The sequence below is a fragment of the Chlorocebus sabaeus genome, chromosome 7 (genome assembly GCF_047675955.1).
Source record: "Chlorocebus sabaeus isolate Y175 chromosome 7, mChlSab1.0.hap1, whole genome shotgun sequence".
NCBI lineage: Eukaryota > Metazoa > Chordata > Mammalia > Primates > Cercopithecidae > Chlorocebus > Chlorocebus sabaeus.
Genome location: NC_132910.1, coordinates 54,413,319 through 54,439,226, shown reverse-complemented (window position 1 = coordinate 54,439,226; position 25,908 = coordinate 54,413,319). Strand labels below are relative to the sequence as shown.

Here is a 25,908-nt window from a genome sequence, read left to right as displayed (position 1 = left end):
TGTTTTGAGACGGAGACTTGCTCTGTTGCCCAGGCTGGAGTGCAGTGGCGTGATCTCGGCTCACTGCAACCTCTGCCTCCTGGGTTCAAGCTGGGATTACAGGCATGCACTACCATGCCAGGCTAATTTTTGTGTTTTTAGTAGAGAGGGGGTTTTGCCATATTGTCCAGGCTGGTCTCAAACTCCTGACCTTAAGTGATCCACCCGCCTTGGCTTCCCAAAGTGCTGGGATTACAGGTGTGAGCCACTGCACCTGGCCTATAGTTTTGTTTTGTCTTATGTTTATCAGGTTTTCATATTAATGCTGCACTGCCTATGTGAAATAAATTGGTTTTTCTTTTTTAAAAAAATTTGGGATACTTTAAATAACATTGGAATTATCCTTGCAACCCTAGTACTTTCTAAATTAAGGATTTAAAAAATCACTTTACATTCTTCTCTTTGTAACTGCTCTATTAACATTTTAAATTTCTTCTCAGATTAGTTTTGGTCATTTATGTTTTTCCAGAAAATTACACATTTTCTTTAGATTTTCCAATGTGTTGCTATACAGTTGCATGCAGCATTTCAAAGTGAATCTTTCTTTTTTTTTTTTGAGGTGGAGTCTTGCTCTGTGGCCCAGGCTGGAATGCAATGGCACAACCTTGGTGCACTGCAACCTCTGCCTCCCAGGGTCAAGTGATTCTTCCACCTCAGCCTCCCGAGTAGCTGGGATTACAGGCACCGCCATCATGCCCAGCTAATTTTTGTAGAGATGAGTTTTCACCATGTTGGCCAGGCTGGTCTTGAACTCCTGACCTTAGGTGATACACCCACCTTGGCCTCCCAAAGTGCTGGAATTAATTACAGGTGTGGGCCACTGCAGCTGGCCCTCAAAGAGAATCTTTCTACCTTCATCTTATTTTACTTCTTGGTAGCATTCTGCAGAGTTGAAGATTGTACTTGTGAGTTTTGAGTTTCTTAATTTGTTGAATGGATGTGACTAATTTATATCCTTAGTGTGATCATGCAGAGAAATATATGAGGGATAGTGATAGAAAATTACAGGAAATCTGAAAATTTAATAAATTGTTTGTTGACATTTTTATTTCCTCACTAGTACAGGCTTCATCTCAGTAATTATGAAATATACTACCCTTTTCTCCTTTTCTATATTATTTTGGAAAATTACAGCCTTATAATAGAGATCAGAAATGTGTTAACATTATGGCTGATCTATCTGACAACAGTGTTCTAAGAAAACAGTATCACAAATATACTCTCTCACCATTAATTGTTCAAAATAGAAATTTTGTAAGCAAAGAATCAAGCATTTAAACCAAAGGGAAATTAGAGTGATGTCATCTCTGGCTGAAAAACATAGTTTTTCTGAACAGAATTTCAATGTCCTTCAAGACCATAACTAATATAAAATTACACAATACAATGGCTAATAATATGAACTGTACAATTTTTATATTAAAATGATGCTTGCTACAACATGACTTTAATAAACTGGATATCTGTAAGATAAAACTCACCAGGCATGGTTGCTCACGCCTGCAATCCCAGCACTTTGGGAGTGCTGACACAGGGAGGATCACTTGAGTCCAGGACTTTGAGACCAGCCTGGGTAACATAGTGAGACTCTGTCTCTTAGAAAAGTAAAAAATTAGCTGGGCATGATGAAGCATGACTGTAGTCTCAGCTACTTGGGAGGCTGAGGTGGGAGGATCGCTTGAGCACAAGAGGCTGAGGCTGCGATGAGCTATGATCGTGCCCCTGCACTCCAGCCTGGGTGACAGGGCCAGACTTTGTCTCAAAATACATGAAAGTAGACAAAATTAGTTTACTTGCTGAACATGATCAAATATAGCACGTTTCCAGTAAAAGACTGTTAGGACAAACTATAACACAACCTCAGTTGATACAGCATAGTTAAAACAAAACAAAACAGCTTTGGGCATATTCTATAATCCAACCTCTGTGGTGCAAAGGGACTATATGGCCAACTAGGTCTTGGGGCAGTCACAGAACTGCTGCACATATGGTTTTTAATTCTCCCTAAAGTGGAAGAAGTCATCTAACAAAATTTATTATGGCTTAAATTGTTATTGCTTTAGTTTTCCTCAAATTTTAACAAAATAAATTATGTAGTAAATTATAGTCAAAGCTTGAAAAATGTTTCAATTGAATGGGAAAACTTCCTGTGATAAAGCCTCCAATCATCAAGGAATAAGTCAATATATTTTATGCATAAATTTTCCAGCATGTTAAGCGCTAAGCTTTTAACTAAATAGCTAAGGGGAAATTGTTACCACTGAATTCGACACATATCCTGCCTTTTTAAAATAACACATACTACTTACCTTGATTCCAATTCATCACTAAACATCACTTGTATAATTTGATCACAGTAATGTCCTCAGAGACAGTTGTATGCAGAATCCTATAAATTGTCTCAAGCTGCTCTGCTTTTAATGTCCACCTTAAATTTATTTTTGTTCCCCTGCCTTGCTGTCAACTGTCCCATTTTATAGTTCATCCCTTCTGCAAGACCTTTTTGATACTTGTGATTTGTTAAGAAGCAGAACTCAGATAACCAAACTTGTTAGAATTCAATGTGAAGTAAGAATAAAGAGACTCTGGGTAGCTGCTTCCACTACCATAAAAAATTGTTTAAAAAGAAGACTTTTCAATTACCATTTAATTTGAACTTTACTTACCTAGACTACTGTTAGTCAATATTAGTTTAAGAGAGGAGAAATTGTTAATAAAGTGGATGTAATAGGTAAACACATACATCATTCCCTTGTTCTGGATCTATCAATGATTTCATACTTGGACTATATCTAAATTATCTGCTTTTCCTGGCCTTCAAAATGGTCTTTAATTCAGCCCTACTTTCCATGGGTTAAATTTCCTACAATGCTGAGATGTTTATATTGGTTTCCTCCTGTCCTATGAAGTTCGTACTGATTTCTGCCACAATACATTTGAGTCTTTTTTTTTAGAAAGGGGTTCACTCCTGTTGCCCAGGCTGGAGTGCAGTGGCACGATTTTGGCTCACTGCAACCTTAGCCTCCTCAAGATTCTTGTGCCTCAGACTTCCAAGTAACTGGGACTATGGGTGCACCACTGTGCATTGCTAATTTTTGTATTTTTTTGTACAGATGAGATCTCACCATGTTGCCCAGGCTGGTATGGTACTCCCGAGATCAAGTACTCCACTCAGCCTCCCAAAATGCTGAGATTATGGGTGTGTAGTCACTGCACCAAACCAATGAGGCACTCACTTCTGAATAGAGTACAAGCATTAGTAACATCTCCCCTGTCTCTCCAGATTGGTTATGCTGCCACAGCTGAATTCTAAATGGGTGAAGTATTATACAATTAGTTAGGTTTCTTTGGCAGGTATCAAATAAAACATCCACCTAAATTCTTAAGAACCTTGTTAAATAGTGGAATTTATAAACTCTCTATACAGAGTCTGATAGCACATTTCTATTGGAAGACTATGGAATCACAATGAGGAAGGTAGAACTATATATATATATAGATCAGCAGCTGGCGTAATTGGCTTCCTGTAACTTATTAACAAATTAGGTTACAAAATACAAAGGCAACTTAATGAATCATCCTATTTGGCATTGAACTCAAAGTTGAATTGTGTGAATTTTGAGGTGCTTTCCATAATTCAGCTTGCTTAATTACCCATATGAATGAATCATTCATACCTCAAGCCTGCTAACACTTTTGGATACCTGATGTTTATGTAATGGTGGTGCTCATTTGCTGAGTAAGGCATGAGTAGTTTCCTAGGTAAGCAGAAGCAGCCCTCAAAACAATCATAATGTGACACAGTAACAACAGGGCTGTATTTTGAAGGCTCTAGAAACCCAAGACATGTATTTCAAGAACCAAGTTACTTTTTCCACTTATCCTCAAGTTCTACAAGTTACTTATACTGTATCAGTTCAAATACATTTGGTTATTAGATGTCTGTTTCTTAAAGATGGACAAGATAAAATTGTGTAAATTTACAAGAAGTAATGGAAACTGATAATGCTTATTTGAAGGAGTTATTGAAGCAACAGCTTACTACCAACCCTAGGCTTCTGAAAAATTTGAACAGGTAGGAAAAGACATGGGCATAGCTCTTAGCATATTTTAACAACTGAAAATGTGGCAGGGAAAAAGTCTTTATTCTAAGAGTATAACCATCTTACTTTTGGGGTATTAAAATTACCTTTTATGACATAATTGATTTTCAATTTTTAAAATGTTATTTGACAAAATTAAAAGTCATTCATTTTAGTCTCCTCGTTTTTAGTAAATTTACCTCCTGTGAAACCTAAGTTATGGGAACCACTAGAACATGTGTGAAAACAACTTGCTGTGAGATGCAGTGATAGATTTTACAAAAAGAAAACCATTTCATGACCACAGAGCAGGATATCCAACATTTTGGTGAGGTGGATTTTTTCCAAAGTCTTGTGACCAGCTGTGGAAAAATAATTGGTTAATCTGACAGTGAGGCCCCTTAAGAGTGTTGAAGAAAAGGTATCTGAAAAAATACCCAAATAAGTGAGAGTAATGCTGTATTTATCATCCACTGACATGTGAGGAAAGAACAATTTTGGACATACACCTTGCAAAACTTCTCAAAAACCAGACTACATTTCTAACTCTAAAATACATGCTGCTGGTCATGAAGAAGTTACGATCATATAATTGAACCTGACATTACATGTAATAAATGAAAAACCCAAGTACCATGCTTAGTGTAGTGTCTGGTACATACGAGTGCTCAGTAACCATTAGTTTTATTTCTAGAAGGATTACCTCTGTCTGCCTCTTGTACCTTCTTATAAAAAGAAAGCAAAGTGAACTGAATGAATTGTATCTTAAATAGACTAAAGAAAAGCTTTTGTATTTGTCTTTTCTCAACTAAGCAGTTTCCATAGTGCCTAGCAAGGTCTCAGAAACACACTCAGTGAAGGGGGTTAAATGATAACTCTTTCAGAACAGAAAGGATTCCCTACAGAGCCCAGCAGAGGCAGAGTACTATGTTGCCCCGCCTGGCCTTGAACTCCTGGGCTCCTGCACTGCAGCTATCCTTCCACCTCAGTCTTCCCAGCAGTTGCGACTACAGGCCTGTGCCATGGCACCTGGCTAAGGATAGCTATTATGAGAGTAGTAATGTAAGATGAAAACTGAAGACTCATAATAGTAGGATTAAAAAGTACAAACATTTTAAAGATTCTCCAGTACATTTATTGTGCAAACTTTTTTGTACAGTTGACCCTTACACGTGGGTTTGAACTGGGTGGGTACACTTATGTGCATACTTTTTTCAGTCAAAAGCAGGTGAGGTCACACACATCAGCATTCATGCATGGGATGTGAAACTCCTGTGTATGGAGGGTCAATTGGAGGGCCAACTTTTCTACATATGGGTTCTGCATATGGGCAGATTTTGGTATACGTGCGGCCCTGGAACCAGTCCCCAGCGTATACAAGGGATGACTGTATTTTAATGGTTTATAGCGTTAAAAAGAGAAAAATGTCCATGTAAGCACACAACACTGAACTATCATTTTAATATGAATTAATATGTCTTATGTTTATTACTAATTGATCTTCAAATTGCAGCAGCCCATGACTTTGGTTGTGAGTGTTCTTGCCATTCCACCCCAGCTGTCACTGAGTCAAACAGTTTAAAATATACACACACACACAGACACAAGCCTTTTGTAAAGTAAACAAATCTTTTATGCTGTAAATAACTGTTCCTCAATGGAACTTTTTATATCCAGTTTACTTCTTTTCTAAAGTTAGGATATTCATATTAAATACACAACAATCTCTATAAAGTAGAGTCTATCTCTGTGAAAACACAAGTAATTCTTGATGGCAATATTTTTCTTAATTCATCTAAACAAATGAAGTTTGGGAGGCCAAAAGAAGAAAAACACACTTCAGATTATCAAAACCAAAAGAGATATAAAAAAATAATATATTTAACAATGTAGGTGGGAATTTTAAATACAAGATCCTGTTGAAAATATTGATATTCAAAGAAACAAACAGCTTTGGATCCATAGCCACAATTTAGGTTTTCCTAAATTAAAATCAGAAGTGATTTTATTGTTGGAAGATACATTAATTCTTTGAAGTCAGAATAAGAGGCTTGACAATTTAATTTCTAATTAAGTGACTGAATATACAAAGGATCAGATACAAACAGTAGTGCAGCAAGAAAATAAATTGGAAGAGATAATTGTTCAACCAATAGTAATAATTAAGACCACCATTTTAAAATTTTCTATACACAAAGAATGAGAAAATATTGTTATAATATTATTATTATACTTCTTTCTTCTTCAGTATTAGTGGACCCACATTATCTCCTGTCAATTCATTGTGTTTATTATGTGAACCATCGCAGGCAGGAAACTAAAAAGAAAAAAGAATTACAAGTGTTATTTTAAAAATATGATTCATTAGGTAGAAACATTTGTGAAATGCTCTCAGAAAGAAAGCATATCACTTGCTAAAAAAATCAGATCGTTTTCCTGAGTAATAGTTACATTCTATATCCAACTGAACCATATTCAAAATCTAACAATTTAAACAGTTACTTCATTATTTGGTTTAGATTTTAAATAAAAACCTGTGAATGATTCCATATGATTGACTAAAACAGACAATAGGTTTAAAAGGGAATCAAATAAGTTCTTGGTCATTTGTGGAGTTTAAATTTCGAGCTCACCTATTGCTTAATTTTTTAAAAATGGAATTTAATTCAAAATAAATTATAATTTTTTCTTGCTATAAAACTCATGCATACCACACAATTTTTGAAAACAAAAATATATTTCAGGCTGGGTGCAGCAGCTCACGCCTGTAATCCCAACACTTTGGGAGGCAGAGATGGACAAATCACTTGACGTCAGGAGTTCAAGACCAGTCTGGCCAACATGGCAAAAGCCCATCTCTAACTAAAAATACAAAAGTTAGCTGGGCATGGTGGTGTGTGCCTGTGTCTTGGATACCTGGGAGGCTGAGCTGGGAGAATTCCTTGAACCCAGGAGGTAGAGGTTGCAGTGAGCCGAGATCATGCCATTGCACTCCAGCCTGAGTGACAGAGCAAGACTCTGTCCCCCACAAAGATAAATAAATAAAAATAAATTTTAAAAAATTTACTCATAACCCATCCAGATATAGGTAATAATAATTAACAGTTTGGTATATTTTTTCCTCTGCATTTACTGTGTGTATTGTTTTTTTCCTGTTTTTTGTGAGACAGAGTCTCGCCCTGTCGCCCAGGCTGCAGTGCAGTGGCGTGATCTCGGCTCACTGCAACCTCTGCCTCCCGGGTTCAAGCGATTCTCCTGCCTCAGCCTCCTGAGTAGCTGGGATTACAGGCACGTGCCACCAAGCCTGGCTATTTTTTTTTGTATTTTTTAGTGGAGACGGGGTTTCACCATGCTGGTCAGACTGTTCTTGAAACCCTAACCTTGTGATCTGCCTGCCTCGGCCTCCCAAAGTGCTGGGATTATAGGTGTGAGGCACTGCGCCTGGCCTGTGTGTATTCATTTTTTAAACAAAATTGGGATCATACTGTAATATGTTTTCTTACTTATATCAGGATCTCATGTCATTATACATACTTTAAAAACATGATCGTTTTTCCCTTTTATCAGATATTTAGTTTATAGAAATTTTGCTATTACAAAGCTGTGATGAACAATACTGTACTTAAAACCTCAAATAATCTATGACCAAGTACAAGAAAACAGATTTTGTCAACTACTTACAGTACTTATCACTCCAAACTCCTTCCCACATTAAAAATCATCTATAATTGAGGCTATCATTTACTAACTCACATTATTAAAGCAGTTTACATACATCATCTCACTTCTCAAAAATATGTAATGTTGATGTATCAGGTTAAAACAAACAAACCCTGAAGATTAGAGATTAAAAACTAAGTAACTTGTCCAACCAAACTCATACTGTGACAAGTATCGTATTTGACCACTATTTACTAGGACACCAAAGCTTTCTTCCACTAAACTTTATGTCATCTCTCAAAGAATGTGTATTTTAAAATACGTGTTACTCTAGATAAATGCCAAACATTGTGAAAGCATGAGATTTTTATTTTTCTTTGCTGTTCCAACTTTTGTAAATGTAGATAGTATCTATCATGACATGAAAACTTCAATGAGGAATATGGTCTTTCAATATCAAATGTTACAGAAAATTCTTTCATCTTAAAGAACTTCAAAACTGGGAATTTAAGAGGCGAAACAATCCTAGCACTGCAAAATTTTCGTGTACATGTAAACAGACATCTTACCGTTTTAGAACGCCAACACCTGCAATAAGCTGCTTTAGCAAGACACAAATCTTCAATGTTTATTTCATTCACTACTTTCGGATTTTCCTTTTGTATTTTAAGATTAATCAAGCTATCCTTCTGTTGTTTTTTCTTCTGGAGGAATGGACGAACTGCAAGGTAGCCAAGAAGTGCGAGTACGCCAAGGAAAGGCAACAACCGAAGCCATTCTGAAACTAAATATGTAGATTTGTCAGAATCTGCAGTGCTCTTGGAAAAGAATTCAAAATAGCATGTCTAGTTTCATCCTTGAGCTTATTCTTTATCTGTTACTTTTCACATTAATTCCTTTCTAATGGATCCATAAAACTGTGAATAACACAATAAAGCCAGTTCTACCAAAGACCACCTTATTTTATTTATAATTTGAGACCAGTGAAACCAGAAACCTAACTTTCAGAAATAGGTTCCATTTCAAATATCCTATCTCATTGTCTACATCAAGTCTATTTGTGTTTGTCTGTTTTTATTTTAGAAATTATGATTACTATAACTATAAACAAAATTCAATGTATGATATATTTTATAGGTTAAGAAAACATTTTAACTTTTATCTCCTTAATACTATATCTAAAATCATACTACAGAATATCTGCAAAATTTATCAGAGAGAACATGTCCTCTGATGCTTTAAGGTACATTTTTGGTAAATGTTGCTAAAGAGCACTGAAATGTTGTGTAAAAGCTACTATTTTAAAGAATAAATTGAAGCTTTCTATGTTGAATGTTCTCATTTTAAGATACATCTCATTCCATAAACTTCACTTAAAGCCTTTTGGAGTACCCAGTCTGTCTTAAGGGGACAGGGAATATAAGTGATATAAATGCAATAGTCCCTATGCCTATGCAATAGTTCCCCATACCAGGAAACCAAGATAAATGTTTCAACACACATTTATCAAATGTCTGCTAGCACCCTGCCTCTGATGGGCTCCTTTCTGTTCTTATAGAATTATCAGTTAACTTCCTTCACTGAATGCCTGTTTTGATACCTTGTTAGGCACTATGTAGAAATAGCTTAGTTGAGAAAAGAGAAAAACAGGAAATAATATGCTAACACATGCTAATAAATATTAAAGATAAATGAACAGATTATGCTAAGAGTATAATGGCCCTAGCTCATTTAACACTATGTTAGCTTAAACAACTATATGTGGTAGGTATCATTATTATCCCCATTTTACATGTGAGAAAACTATAGCCTAAGCAGGTTTAGTCCAGGACAGCCTAAATCCAAAGCCTGTTGTCAGTTATCACGAATGAAACCCAATAGATCTAAAATTAAAATCTGTTCCTCTCTTGGTAAAACTACTCTCAAGAGATAATAGTACTATTTAACTATTGAAAGAAAGACTTAATATGAACCCTTCCAAAATGGAATTATTTTTGATATAACATCATGCCAAAGAAATCTAAACGAAAAAACCTATTTATCTACCATTTGCATAGATAGCACTTGTAAGAGTGGCTGGCAAAGAAAACACAATAAATGGTAGCTTTTATTCAGAGATTATAGAGATTGGTGAGGAAGTACTAGCAACTTCTTTGAAAAAAATATTTTGCCAAATAACTTGACAATGCTATATGGCAAAAATCTTCGAGAATATAATCTTGTAGTTACCAGAATAAAACTCTGTAAAAGTATGAACTTCGTCTGCCATGTTGGCTGTTACATTCTCATAACCAAAGTGGAGACACTCCGAATAGGTACTTTGAGTGAACTAAAGCTCTGGAGATGACACAGAACTGTTTTTTGGGGGAGAAGGGGGCCTATGTATAAGATCTGTGCTACTCAATATGGGCACCACTAGCCATACTGTTAGATTTGTACCCAATAGACTTGTAGAAACTGTCTCGAAATAACAGTTTATTACTTATTGTTCCCAAGAGGAAGAGATACACTATGCAATGCAGGGCCACATGAGAAAGTACTAGGGTTGATCAGGAGGAAGAAAGAGGAAAGGGAAAAAGCATGGGCACAGGCCTTTATTGTGGTTTCCATGGAAAAGGCAAGGCAGGAAACTGTTTAGGACTGGGTAGCTTGAATAACTTCAGTGGGTTCTGTAATGGTCCCTAGTTGTCTTCTACCTATCCCTGGGGTGATTTAGGACAGGAGAGATACTGACTTCATGTGTAAGGGATTAGATAAAGGAGGTGGTTGGGAGCATGGGTTTTGGATTGGTTGGTTTGTGTATGAAAGGCATGCTCACAGGCAAGTTATTTAATATCTCTAGGAATTAAATAGTCTCCACAGCCAACAAGGCCCCTAAAAAATATTAAAGCATAATAAAATACAGAAAATTGAAAACGTGGTTAATATACACATATGGGCTGGGTGTGGTGGCTCACGCCTATAATCCCAACACTTTGGGAGGCTGAGGAGGGTGGATCACAAGGTTAGGAGTTCGAGACCAGCCTGGCCAACATGGCAAAACCCCATCTCTAATAAAAATACAAAAAATTATCTGGGCATAGTGGCAGGCGCCTGTAATTCCACCTACTTGGGAGGCTGAGGGAGGAGAATTGCTTGAACCCAGGAGGCAGAGGTTGCAGTGAGCCAAGATTGTGCCATCGCACTCCAGCCTGGGCAACAAGAGCAAGACTCCGTCTCAAAAACAAAACAAAACCAAAAAAACCACATGTGGCTATTCACATGTAAATAAACTAAAATTAAGTAAAATGTAAAACACTGTTTCTAAGACACACTGGTCACCTTTCAGAGGCTCAATAGCTAGCTACATGTGACTAGTGACTACCACATTGAACAGTACAGAGAACATTTCCATTACCACAAAGTTTTACTGGACAGTGCTGCTACAGATCATTGGCTCTATAAAGTGCCATTTCTGCAGAATGGCAAGACTACCTTTCCAGCTTCAACTCCCACAAATATGGTCTCTTCATGTACCTGAAGCCAATCAAGGCTATTGTCTAGTAAGCAGCCTTTCTGAGTTCTCTGCACATGGAGTTCCTTCTGTTTTATCTGACTAATTTGCATAGACCCTTCAAGACTAGAGTCAAATATTACTTCCTCCTGAGGTCTTCCTCAATTTCACGAAGCAGAATCAATCACTTCCTCCTGTGTTTCCAAGCTGCATTCCTCATGTTTCTGCTACCACACTACTGTAATTACTTGTTTCTAAAGTTGTCTCTTCTATAAATCTATGAGAAAAGAAATTCTGTTCTACTCTTCACGGCACAAAGTAGATGCCTCATATATGTTTAATGACTGACTTACAGATGGAATGAACAAGCACACATGTCACTTCCTTTCTCACTTACCATATTATTCTGTAATTTGTATTTACACTTATCTTCTAGGCAATGAATGTCTCAGCTCGCATTTGGCCCCAGTATCCAGTATGTAACTTGAAACAGCAGTTTAAATGTTTGTTCAATGTGGAATAACATTAAGTATTATTGTATATATTACAATATTTTAGAAGTCATAAAAGCTTAAATTTATCAAAAAGCAAGTGAATGCGAATGTAAAGATGACAACCTTATTTATTTTTACTTTTTTTTTCCAAATTATTATTTCTTTATTATTTTTATGTATTTCAAAAGCCTTTATTCATTTTTGGTCAGAGAAAAGGACAATCTCAAGGTCAACTTTTCACTTAATTATACATTTGAACTTACAGGATTCACTGTCCTAGATACTGTACCTACTGACAACACAAAATGAACTCCCTCCTAGTCCCTAAAGTTGCATGTTGAAAGAATAAGCAGAGTCCCTTGCAATAGCCACACTGGTACTTATCCTAGGTATAAGGTGAAATAGAAAAACAGAAGCAAAAATGGCCAAGAGCATCGTAACTTGATAGGCCGCCAAGTACAAATATCACTGGAACAAATAAAGTTGTAGGCACCAAATTTTTTTTTAAAAGTTCATAAGCATAAAAAACTTAAACTGGTTGCACAAGATTAACTACTCTGCATGTGGACACGTGTGCCAATCCCAGTAGTTAACCTGGAGACAAACATCCTTAAATCCAATTAACTATACTACTGAATGCAAAATTCAAAGTTTGTGTTTACGCAGGTCCTCTAAAACCTAGATATGAAATTATTTCTTTTCAATGCACCAGGAAAATCTACTGTAATGACACGAGTCAGGCACACTTGGATCAACATTAACATACCTAAGACTTACCTTTTCCACTATTCCTTCCAACGTCTGAATATGCAAATGCTTACCTACTCGAATTTATTCACTAACTACATTAAAATGATATTTACTATCATGACTTTTTCTAAACTCACATGGCATTTGCAGTTAACTGTATTGTATATTTATTTTTGAGACAGGGTTTCACTTCCATTGCCCAGGCTGGAGTGCAGTGGTGCACTCTTGGCTCACTGCAACCTCCACTTCCCAGGTTCAAGCTATCCTCCTGCCTCTGCCTCCCAAGTAACTGAAACTATAGGAGCACACCACAATGTCTGGCTAATTTTTGTATTTTTAGTAGAGATGGGGTTTCACTATGTTGGCCAGGCTGGTCTCGAACTCCTGACCTCAAGTGACCCGCCTGCCTCAGCCTCCCAAAGTCTTGGGATTACAGGCATAAGCCACCACGCTTGATTTTTTTGTACTGACTTTTGTACTGATACATAATAACTGTACATACTTATGGGGTACATGTGATATTTTGATACACGCATACAATGTGTAATGATCAAGTCAGTGTAATTGGGATATTCGTCACCTCATTTATCATTTATTTATATTGAGAACATTCCAAATTTTCTCTCCTAGCTATTCTGAAATACACACTAAAATTACTGGTAACAATAGTCACCCTATTATGCTGTTGAATACTAGAACTTTTCCTGGGTAACTGTACTATAGTGCCCATTAACCAACCTCTCTTCATTTTCTGCTCCTACCCTTCCTAGCCTCTGGTAACTACTATTTGACTATCTCCATGAGATCAACTTTTTTAGCTCCCACATATGAATGAGTATGTAGAATATTTATCTGTCAATTAAGGCTGATTTTATATGAAGAAAGATAAAATATAGAAAAATCAAGAAACTTAGAAAAAAATTTAAACTGTGCTAGTCTCATTGGATCTGTTTGATATATGTTCAGCTATTACGGATATTTTAGATACTTTGAAAGGAAAATATTACTAACTGTAAATAATGTGCAAAATAAAATAATTTTTTTTTTTTTGAGACAGAGTCTCACTCTGTTGCCCAGGTTGGAGTGCGGTGTCGGCTCACTGCAACCTCCGCCACCCAGGTTCAAGTGATTCTTGTGCCTCAGTGACCTCCCGAGTAGCTGAGATTATAGGTGCATGCCACCACACCCAGCCAATTTTTGTATTTTAGTAGAGATGGGGTTTCACTCTGTTGCTCAGGTTGTTCTCAAGCTCCTGACCTCAGATGATCAGCCCACCTTGGCCTCTCAAAGTGCTGGGATTACAGGTGTGAGCCACCATGCCTGACCAAATAAAATAATTTAAAATAATTTGTTTGTTTGTTTTTTTAATGAGGCAGTCTCACTCTGTCACCCAGGCTGGAGTGCAGTGGCATGATCTTGGCTCACTGCAACCTCTGCCTCCTGGGTTCAAGCAATTCCTGTGCCTCAGCCACCCAAATAGCTGGGATTATAGACGTGCGCCACCACACCAAGCAAATTTTTGTATAAAATTATGTATTTTATTCAGCATACATTTATTTTTGTTTTAGGATTATAAAAAATAACATTGATGTATTTATGTGATAAATTTATCTCTTTTTTAGTATGTAAATACATAGGCTGTAAATGCTTTAAAAATAAGGTTATATTGTATTTTTTACTTAATGGTATGTCGAATTATTATATTATTTCCCCAATTTCTTAATATCAGTTGGAAACATAAATTTTAATGGCTGCATCTACCTATCATGTTCCCCGATCACAATATAAGAGATATAAGGGGGCCGGGTGTGGTGGCTCACGCCTATAATCCCAGCACTTTGGGAGGCTGAGGTGGGCAGATCACTTGAAGTCAGGAGTTTGTGACCAGCCTGGCCAACATGGTGAAATCCCATCTCTACTAAAAATACAAAAAATTAGCTGGGCGTGTTGGCATGTGCCTATAATCCCAGCTACTCAGGAGGCTGAGGCAGGAGAATCGCTTAAATCTCAGAAGCAGAGGTGGCAGTGAGGCCAGATCTCGCCACTGCACTCCAGCCTGGGAGACATAGAAGAGATTGTCTCAAAAAAAAAAAAAAAAAAAAAAAGAAGAAGAAGAAAAAAACAAAACAAAACAAAAAGAAAAACAGAGATACAAGGGCAAGGACTTTATTTGTGTGATCACCTGTGTCCCCAGTGCCTATATAATGTCTGGCTCAATTTATTTATCTTACTTTTGTTTGAAGTGTAATTTACAGTTCACTTTATTGAGTTTTTTTTTTGTGTGTGTGTGTTTTTCTTTTTTGAGATGGAGTCTCACTCTGTTGTCCAGGCTGGAGTGCAGTGGCATGATCTTGGCTCACTGCAATCTCTGCCTCCCAGGTTCAAGCGATTCTCCTGACTCAGCCTCCCGAGTCACTAGGATTACAGGCACCTACCAAAACGCCCTGCTAATTTTTGTATTTTTAGTAGAGATGGGGTTTCACATGTTGGCCAGACTCTCAAACTCCCATCTGCCTGCCTCAGCCTCCCAAAGTGCTGAGATTACAGGCATGAGCCACGGCACCTGGCCAAGCTCTGTGTTTGGTAAGCACTCAGTTTGATGAGTTTTGGAACTATATGGACCTATAAACACCACCTAAGACAAAATATATTTCCATTGCCCCAGAAAGTTTGCTCTTGTAGTACCTTTCCAGTCAATCCCCGCTTTCTGATTTTTATTAAGTGCTTACTAAACATTTTCTGAAAGAAGAAATCAATTTCTCATTGTTAAACAATTTTTTGCTATATAATTATTACTATAAAATTAAATATTTACTATATAATTATTAAGTATCTACTAATATGGTTTGGCTCTGTGTCCCCTTCCAAATCTCATCTCAAATTGTAATCCCCATAATCCCCACATCAAGGGAGGAACCTGGTGGGTGGTGATTAGATAATCAAGGCAATCTCCCCTATGCTTTTTTCCTGATAGTGAGTTCTCATGAGATCTGGTTTTAAAATGGGCTCTTCCTGCTTTGCTCTTCACTCTTCTCTCCTGCCTCCTTGTGAAGAAGGTGCCCCTTCCACCATAATTGTAACTTGGAGGCCTCCCTAGTCATGCGTAACTGTGAGTCAATTAAACTTATTTCTTTTATAAATTACCCAGTTTGGGGCAGTATTTTTATGTTTTTATTTATTTTATAGCAGTGTGAAAATACAGTAAATTGCTACAACAGAGAGTTGGGTACTGCTATCAAGACACCATGAAAATGTGGAAGCAATTTTGGAACTGGGTAACTGGCAGAGGTTGGAACACTTTGGAGTGCTCAGAAGACAGTAAGATGTGGGAAGTTTGGAACTTCCTAGAGATTTGTTGAATGGTTTTGACCAAAATGCTCCTAGTGATATGCACGATAGCATCAAGGACATCGTCTCAGATGGAGATGAGGAACTTATTGGGAAATGGAACAAAGGTCACTCTTGCTATGCTTTAGCAAACAGACTGGTGGCATTTTGTGCCTGCCTAAGAGAGTTATGAAACCTTTAACTTGAGAGAGAGATGATCTGAAATAGGAACTTAGGTTTAAAGGGAAGCAGAGCATAAAAGTTTGGAAAATTTGCAGCCTGACAATGCAATAGAAAAGAAAAACCCAGCTGGGTGCTGGTGGCTCACGCCTGTAATCCCAGCACTTTGGAAGGCTGAGAGGGTGAATCATGAGGTCAAAAGATCGAGACCATCCTGGCCAACACGGTAACACCTCATCTCTACTAAAAATACAAAATGTGCCTGTAGTACACCTACTCAGGAGGCTGAGGCAGGAGAATCACTTGAACCCAGGAGGCGGAGGTTGCAGCGAGCTGAGATCGTGTCACTGCATTGCAGCCTGGGTGACAGTGGGAGACTCTGTCCCTCCCCTGCCAAAAAAAAAAAAAAAAAAAGAAAAACCCATTTTGTGGGGAGAAATTCAAGCTGGCTACAGAAATCTACGTAAGTTACAAGGAGCCAAATATTAATTACCAAGACAATGGGGAAAATGTCTCCAGGGCATGTCAGAGGTCTTCACATCAGGCCCTTCCGTAACAGGCCCAGAGGCCTAGAAGGAAAAAATGGTTTTGTGGGCCTGGCCCAGGGTTTTGCTTTGTGCAGTAGTGGGACTTGATGCCCTGTGTCCCAGCCATGGCTAAAAGAGGCCAACATACAGCTTGGGCCATTGCTTCAGAGGGTGCAAGCCCCAAGCCTTGGTGACTTCCATGTGGTGTTGGGCCTGCGGGTGCATAGAAGTCTAGAATTGAGGTTTGGGAACTTCACCCTAGATTTCAAAGGATGTATGAAAACACCTGGATGTCCAGGCAGAAGTCTACTGCAAGGATGGAGCCTTCATGGAGAACCTCTGCTAGGGCAGTGCAAAGGGGAAATGTGGGGTTGGAGCCCTCACACATAGTCCCCACTGGGTCACTGCCTAGTGGACCTGTGAGAAGGCAGCTACCTGCTCCAGACCCCAGAATGGTAGATCTAACAACAGCTTGCACCATGCATCCAGAAAAGCTGCAGGAATTCAATGCCAGCCCATGAAGGAGCTGCCCAAGGCCATGGGAGCCTACCCTGGCATCAGTGTGCTCCAGATGTGACACGGGGTCAAGGGAGAACATTTTGGAACTTTATGATTTAATGACTACCCCACTGGATTTCAGACTTGCATGGGTCCTGTGGCCTCTTTGTTTTGGCCAATTTCGCCCATTTGGAATACGTGTTTTTACCCAATGCCTGTACTGCCATTGTATCTTAAAAGGAATTAACTTGTGTTTTATTTTACTGGCTCATAGGTGGAAGGGACTTGCCTTGTTTCAGATGAGACTTTGTATTGTGAACTTTTGAGTTAATGATGAAATGAATTAAGACTCTGGAGGACTGTCAGGAAGGCATGATTGGTTTTGAAATGCAAAATGGATGTGAAAGTTGGGAGGGGCCAGGGATGGAATAATATGGCTTGTCTCTGTGTCCCCACCGAAATCTCACCTCTTATAATCCCCATAATTTCCACATGTTGAGGGAGGAAACTGGTGAGAGGTGACTGGATCATGGGGGTGGTTTCTCCATGCTGTTCGCATGAGATCTGGTTTTATAAGGAGCTCTTGTCCTTTCACTCCTCACTCTTCTCTATCCAGCTGCCTTGTGAAGAACGTGTCTGCATTCCCTTCCACCATGACTGTAAGTTTCCTAAGGCCCACCTACCCATGCAGAACTGTGAGTCAACTAAAACTCTTTCCTTTATAAATTACCCACTCTTGGTTATTATCTTTTTTTTTTTTTCAGATGGAGTCTCACTCTGTCACCAGGCTGGAGTGCAGAGGCGCAATCTTAGCTCACTGCAATCTCTGCCTCATGGGTTCAAGTGATTCTCCTGCCTCAGCCTCCTGAGTAGCTGGGATCACAGGTGTGCACCACCACACCCAGCTAATTTTTTTGTATTTTTAGTACAGACGGGGTTTCACCATGTTGACCAGGATGGTCTTGATCTCCTGACCTCGTGATCTGCCTACCTCGGCCTCTCAAAGTGCTGGGATTACAGGTGTGAGCCACAGCACCTGGCCTCTTGAGTAGTATCTTTATAGCAGTGTGAAAACAGACTAATACACCTACTATGTAGAGATACTGTGCTAACTGCAAATACAGTAGCTGTCTTATTTATCTCTATGTAACCAGTGCTTAGTAATTTGCACAGAATAGGACTTCAGTAAACAACTAATTCAGTTTATCTGTGGTGTAAATCCAGATTTTCATATACTTGGAACCAGGTTTCCTTTGTCTGTAAAGCAGGAATAACAAATGTAAGTTCATTTGTTCAACAGTATTTACTTAGTACCCACCACACTCCACAAATTGCACTATGTGGGGATACCAGCTAATAGTTAGATAAGGTCCCTTCTCTCATAGGGTATATATTTCAGAGGAGAGAGACAATAAACAAGTGAATAAACAAGATGATCACAGACTGTAGTAACTTTTATAAAGGAAATAAAGGATGACATAAGAGAAAAACTAACCTGAGGCAAAGCAGTAGGTTGGCTGCAATTTTAGGTAAGGGGTCAGGGAAGGTTTCTGAAAAAAGAACCTTTAAGCAGAGACCTAAAGAATGAGAAGCCAGGAGCTCAAGCACTTGAGAACAGAATTTTCAAGGCACGGAGAAAAGTAAAGAGTCTCCTAACTTCATAGGATTGTTGGGAGAAATGAATGAAGTAGGAACCCACTCAGTAAAAACTACAGAACACGAATCAAACTATTAATGTATTCTGCCTCAAAACTATATAATTAGGTAAATATTTGTCTCCTCCCCAACTAAACAAAAAATTCCTAACTCCCTACCCTTTAACAGAGACTTACATGAACCAAGACTTCAGTAAGTTTTAGCCTAATTGAGTTTGTACTCCAATAAACTGGCATTTGGGATAATTCCTACAAGGTCTGGACTTACTTGCCTTTGTTCATGGCTTATGAATAATAACAGTATAAGTTAAAATACAGGAAGACTACTTAAAATATTTAAGAAAAAAACTTTCAGCACTTTCTAAAATTGTAATACCTCACTCACATGTGTCAAGTAATGGGACACATACTGAAGATACAAAAATTATAAAACACAGTCCCTATCAGAAAGGAGCTTGCCATTTAGAATGGAATACAGACCTATAAAAAACGATTATAGTACTGTGTAGTATAAGCAATCATACAGAAGCAACGCAGAGGTACAAGTTATTCACTCTTTACTGGGATGAGCAAAAACTGTACAGGTTTTGATACTTAAATAGGTTTCTGAAAGATGAAGAGTACAGAAGTTCATGGGAATATGGGAGGAGGAGCTTCATTCCATGCAGAGGAAGCTGCATAGGCAAAGGTACAGAGATATGACATACATTAAGTGTCTGGGAAACTAAGCACCACAGTACTGCCAGAATTTAACGAAAGGGAACTGTAGAACTAAACAGGTGCCATATGATGACAAGCTCTGATATTCAACAGGTAAGTAGGAATCTACCCTGTGCATAACGGGAAACCACTGAAATATATGAATATTAACCTAACTAGGAAATTGTTCACCTATGAAGTCACTCTGATATCAGATGGAAGATGGATTAGAGGGCCACAGGAATAGCGGAGAGGGCTAGTGGAAGAAGACAAGGCAAGACAACCTGTTGGAAATCCATGGAAATAGTCTGGAAGAAAATAGTTTGAGATAAAACTAAGGCAGTGGCATTAAAGCAGAGAAGAGAGAATAAATGTGAGCAGTAGTCTCTACTAGGATTCCCTAAACTGCAGAGAACAATGTGTTTGTGTTTGCATTTTCGTTTTCTGTTTTAGCTTAAAACAACAGAAATGTATTCGCTCACAGTTCTAGTGGCGACAAGTCAAAAATCAAGGTGTCAGCATAGCTGGTTCCTTCTGGAGGATCTGAGAGAGAAGCTGTGGTGTCCCTTAGCTTGTAGGCCTATCACCCCAATCGCTGCCTCCATCTTCACATGGTGTTCTCCCTTTGTGTGTGCCCAAATTTCCTTTTTAAAATATTTTAATATAATTTCGACTTTTATTTTAGGTTGAGGGGGTAAACGTGCAGGTTTGTCACATGAGTATATTGTGTGATGCTGAGGTTGGGGGTAAGACTGATCCTCTCACCTAGGTAGTGAGCATAGTACCCAATAGTTTCAACCCTGGCCTCCTGCCTCCCTCCCCTTTAGCAGTTCTCAGTGTCTACTATTGCCATCTTCATGTCCATGACTACTCAATGTTTAGCTCCCAGTTATAAGAGTACATGTTATTTGGTTTTCTATTTCTCTGTTAATCTCCTTAGGATAATGGTCTCCAGCTGCATCCATATTGCTGCAAAAGATAAGATTTTGTTCTTTTTTCCGTTTTGCCAATTTTTTTTTCTTTTTTTGAAGACAGAGTTTCACTCTGTTACCCAGGCTGGAGTGCAGTGGCACTGCGACCTCGCCTCCTGGGTTCAAATGATTCTCCTGCCTTGGCCTCCTGAGAAGCTGAGAATACAAGTGTGTACTATCACACCCAGCTAATTTTTGTATTTTTAGTAGAGATGGGGTTTCACCATGTTGGCCAGGCTAGTCTCGAACTCCCAAATTCAAGTGATCTGCCCGCCTCAGTTTCCCAAAGTGGTGGGATTAAAGGCATGAGCCACTGTACCTGGCCTGTTTTGCCAGTTTTTAAATATGAGTTGTTCATCTTCTTATCAAGTTCAATACTGAGCAAGGACCTAATATTCATAATGACTTTTGGGACCCATTTAAAAACAAATTTTATTATTATACTTTAAGTTCTAGGGTACATGTGCACAATGTGCAGGTTTGTTACATATGTATACATCTGCCATGTTGGTGTGCTGCACCCATTAACTCGTCATTTACATTAGTTATATCTCCTAATGCTATCCCAGTTTTTTCTAAGAGATGGTTTCGCTCTGCCACCTAGGCTAGAATGCAGTGCCACAACTCAAGCAATTATCTTGCCTCAGCCGTCCACGTATCCCACTATTAAGATAAATAACAGGACCAAAAAGGAAGAATGAAAGAACCAGCACCAACAGAGAAACAAAATCTAGGCCACACGCAGTGGCTCACACCTGTAATTCCAGCACTTTGGGAGGCTGAGGTGGGTGGATAGCTTGAGCTCAAGAGTTCAAGACCAGCCTGGGCAACATGGCAAAACCCCGCCTCTAAAAACAGATACAAAAAAATGAGGCAGATGTGGTGGCATGCACTTGTAGTACCAGCTACTCAAGAGGCTGAGGTGGGAGGATCGCTTGAGCTTGCAAAGTCGAGGCTGCAATGAGTGGGTTGAGATCATGCCACCTTCACTCCAGCCTAGGCAACAGAGTGAAACCCTTTTTCAAAAAAGAAAGCCAAAATCTAGTCAGAAAAGAAAATTTCAAAGCAACTTGAATAGCTAATTTGGTTAGGCTTTGTGTCCCCACTGAAATCTCATTTTGAATTATAATCCCCACGTGTCAAGGGAAAGACCAGGTGGAGGTAATTGGATTATGGGTGTGGTTTCCCCCATGCTGTTCTTGTGATACTAAGTGAGTTCTCATGAGATCTGATGGTTTTATAAGGGGCTCTTCCTCTTTTGCTCGGCACTTCTTCTTCCTGCCATGATGTGAAGAAAATGCCTTGTTTTCCCTTCACCTTCCTCCATGATTGTATGTTTACTGAGGTCTCCCCAACCATGCTGAACTGTGAGTGGATTAAACGTCTTTCATTTATAAATTATCCATTCTTGCACAGTTCTTTATGGCAGTATGAAAACGGACTAATATGGTAGCTAGCAATTTTAACATAAATTTTCTGGAAGTTTAGACACTTTTAAAACAAAGTATCTCCTTCGGGAAACAGAATTAGGTTTAACCTTTTATTATATATAATGATACAGGCTAGCTATAACACCTATTCAAGACATATAAATACTATTGTTAAAACTTTTTTTTAATGTACCCATAGACAAACTCGGATCTCAATGAGGAATTACATTCCATAGAACTAGAACAGAAATTTTCCATTTCAAATTTTCAAACATCTACATATAATATAGCCCTATGATCTTATGATACCATAAAAATAACATTGGCAGCTTGGTTGCTGGTTATTTTATAACGTATTTTCTCATTTATCATTTGTAGCTAAACACATAAATTATTTCTATTTATTAACTATTGAAAAGATAAAATACATTTAATGCATGGCTTTACTATACCACTTAAAACCTAAGGTAGGGCTGGGCGCAGTGGCTCACACCTGTAATCCCAGCACTTCGGGCGGCCGAGGCAGGCGGATCACCTGAGGTCAGGAGTTTCAAGACCAGACTGGCCAACATGGTAAAACTCCATCTCTACTAAAAATACAAAAAATTAGGCAGGCATGGTGGCACACGCCTGTAGTCCCAGCTACTCAGGAGGCTGAGGCATAAGAATTGTTTGAACCCAGGAGGCAGAGGTTGCAGTGAGCTGACACTGCACTCCAGCCTGGCAACAGAGACTCCCTCTCAAAAAACAAAACAAAACAAAACAAAAACCTAAATTAAACATAAATTAGATAATCACAATAATTTATCTTGAACGCCTCACTCTTGAAAATGTGACAAACAAAGATAGATAAGTTGTTTCTGATAGGTAAGAATTGCCTGTACTTAACTAGTATATGGTCATTAAAGATCTCCATGTGTTTTCTAAGAATGCAGAGTCATCATAAAAGAGTCAATTGCTTTTAAAAAAAAAAAGCTAATTTCAATAGGGAAGGAAATGTAGGCAATAATAATGTGAACTCTACTGTTTTTTGCTCCAATTTTCATAAAAGAAAATGGAAATATTTTTTGGTCTCCTAGACACTTAATTGCTAAAAAGTTGTCTTCCAGGTTTTTATTTTAACAAAAGTCTACATTATGGATTCTACATGTAACTCATTTAAGAAAGCCAAATGTCATTAACTACTACAATCTATTCAGAATGGGAGACCAAGAGTCGAAAGTAGCCACTGAAATTTTTCTTCTATAATACTCCAAAATAAACCCTGCAATTGTTTCGTCCAATCCAAAAAGGGCTATCTCTTTTTTTTCATAAACCAGTTATTACAGGTATGTTCATGTTTCCTAAACAAACCAGCAATAAAATGAGAACTATTACCTATAGCCACATTGTAATGGGACTTAAGTTAAATGTATGTTATTAAAATACTTCTCAGAATGGTCATTATTTCTGAGAATCAGTCTTCATATTAAATATTTAACAACTTTAAAGAGGAAGTTACTATATATTCTTGATTTAAGAGGGAAAAAGTTTTGGTTGAGTTTTCTTAATGTCTTTAATAGGAATTAAATATTTGTTGACACTAGGGATCCTCGAGAAGAGAAAGCACACTTCTAAAATCTAGCCATTAAATCTAGTTTCATACTTTCTAATTTTCTTCAATTATACTTGATTTACAGAAAATTGAAACTAATATAAATGCGGCCACCATCTGGAAAAAACATACGTAATTCATTGGACGTTTTCCTTTCTTGACCGTTAAAAACTCCTCAACAGTTAACTTATGCAAATTAGTAAGGAGGTAAGTTGACTAAAGGGTACAAATGTCACAAAAAACAGGTCAATACCGTTTTGGCCTGGTATTGCTATTTAAGTGAAGACATCCAAAAGGGAGAAATATGACAACTGGTATTTGCTTACTTGCCAATGAACTATTACATAGTGAATTTTAAAAAACAGAAACATTTCTCATTTCCAGTTGTTGCTATTTAAGTGAAGACATCCAAAAGGGAGAAATATGACAACTGGTATTTGCTTACTTGCCAATGAACTATTACATAGTGAATTTTAAAAAATAGAAACATTTCTAATTTCCAGTTGTAAGGGAATGAATAGTTAGGCCCACTGTGATGTTAAAACTAAAATCAGCATTTAGTTGTCAGGGAAAAAATGAGGATTACATTAAAATATGTAAGTTACTTAAGTAAAAGAAGTGGGGAAAGTCAAAATTGTATGGAATTGCTGCAATTCTGTCAGAGTAAACTGGTAGGATCAAAAGATTTTGATGTTTATAAACACTTGATGTGAAACGTTTTTCATTTTATTTTACTTTTGCATTGCTTCTGATGTTTAGATGTTCTTTTTAAATGTTTATTATTGTTACCATGCTTTCTATTCAATTGCATATTTTCTACTAAAACTCTTAATATTTAAAAAATATTAAAATCTCACAATCCACTCAACAGAGCGGCTGTCTGAGCATAATTCAATTGATCTCTAGATTTGGAAGAGAATTTGTCATCTAGTTTATCCCTTCTAAATCTATCGACCACCCACCACCAGCATCTTTTTGTTTGTTTTCTTCATCTTTGAGAGGGGCTATTACCAAAGCACCACATTTGTTTGGGGAAAGCATTCTTTAATTAAAAAAAAAAATCTTCCTTAGACTGAAATTCACCTCCCAATAACCTTCACTAATTTGGTTAATTTGGTATCAGTTCTATATTTTAGTCTACACAAATCTTATTTTTCTTCTACCAGACAGTGGTGCGATTGCTGTATTTTAGGTCAGGTACTATGGATCTTTAGAACGTTCCCGGCGAAGCAACCCTATTTACCTCAGAATTATCTTAATTAATGTTTGCACTCCCTGATAACCTAGGGCACAGGAGTTCAATACTTGTTGATGTCTTCACCATCGGTCTGAGTTCCGTTTAGAAATATCCCCCCTACAACCAAACTCGGTCTGAGTTCCGTTTAGAAACATCCCTCTTAACAATGAAATGCTTGTAACTCAACACCATCACCCGAGTGTTGACTGCATTCTGGAGATTTTCATTCTTTAGATGTGAAATCCTCATGAGTTCTGTGGGTTAAGTGAGGGCCCTTAAGTATAGAACCTTATATATATTCACTAAAATTCATTTTCTAAGATTTCACCCCCATACCGGCCTTCGAATACTTTCTTGGGTAAGGTACCTTTCTTCCAACTTAAGTTCCCTCAGCAGGCCCCGGGACCTAGAAACGGAGGTGACCTCAAATACCCCCACGATGGGTCAATTCTAACCTGAGGGAATGGAGGTTATCTCCTAATTTCGTTACTAAATAAAACGGTCATATACGTGTTACGTGTAAGTCTGTATTTCTCTCCCACACACTCCCACCCAACCCACACGCTGAGGCTACAACCCAGCCGATAGCTAGGGCTGCCTGTTACATGAGGCCTTAGATAACGACTTATCTCGCTTTAAAATAAACAAGTAGGCTACAGAGAGCAATGAGCAGGGCAGGAGATGAAAGAGACTGGCCTGCTCCCAACTCAACACCTTCCAGCACCTTCTCTGCAAAAACCTGGTATCTTGCCACGGAATAACACCGGAGACAACGCCGAGGACAAAAGACTCTGGCACTTCAAGCACCTGGAGGCAGCCTCACAGGCGTTCCCCAGACAGCTGCGCCTGCGCGTGTCCACCTTTCTCTGCGCGCGGGGATCACGTGCCAGGCGCCGAACTCCGTTCCGCCCCTTGGCCCTAGGATTTTTACGCCTCCTTCCCCCGCTTGGCGAGCGTGCAAGGATGGGGACTGGCTGATCGGGGAGGATTACCTGTGAGCCTAGCGAACCCAGTAATGCTTTCAGGAACTGGGAGCCGCTTCAGATATGCGGGGAGCTGCACCTTCACGATGCGGGCCACGCTCTCCAGCACCATCCTGGCCAGCGGCGTCCACTCCTCTCCTGAGCCCCCTCCGTTCTGGCCAAGCTGCAGCGCCTGCGCCGAGAGCGGAAGCGGCCGGCGGGCACTCGCGGCCTCGGCCTGGGCGGCGGGCGGGGCGGCGGGCCCTGGGAGGAGAGGTGACCTGCCGGGCGCCGATTGGCGGAGGGCGAG

The 25,908-nt window shown here is 38.7% G+C and overlaps 1 protein-coding gene across 1 annotated transcript; it reads right to left on the bottom strand.

Moving 5' to 3' along the window:
* Positions 1 to 5,731: 5,731 nt before the first annotated feature.
* CISD2 (CDGSH iron sulfur domain 2) lies at positions 5,732 to 25,854 on the bottom strand. Its single transcript, XM_007999417.3, has 3 exons — positions 25,629 to 25,854; positions 8,351 to 8,565; positions 5,732 to 6,438 (listed from the first exon to the last, which is right to left on the bottom strand). The coding sequence occupies exons 1-3, from the start codon at positions 25,729 to 25,731 to the stop codon at positions 6,349 to 6,351; spliced, it is 408 nt and encodes a 135-aa protein (XP_007997608.1). The 5' UTR covers positions 25,732 to 25,854; the 3' UTR covers positions 5,732 to 6,348.
* Positions 25,855 to 25,908: the final 54 nt, after the last annotated feature.

Bases quoted from the DNA above. Each gene is read 5' to 3' on its own strand.
- CISD2 (XM_007999417.3), bottom strand. From the start codon at position 25,731: ATGGTGCTGGAGAGCGTGGCCCGCATCGTGAAGGTGCAGCTCCCCGCA. The intron at 8,566-25,628 runs GTAATCCTCCCC...CTACATATTTAG, and splicing joins TGGGTTCGCTAGGCTCACAG to TTTCAGAATGGCTTCGGTTG. The intron at 6,439-8,350 runs GTAAGATGTCTG...TTTTCTTTTTAG, and splicing joins GGTGTTGGCGTTCTAAAACG to TTTCCTGCCTGCGATGGTTC.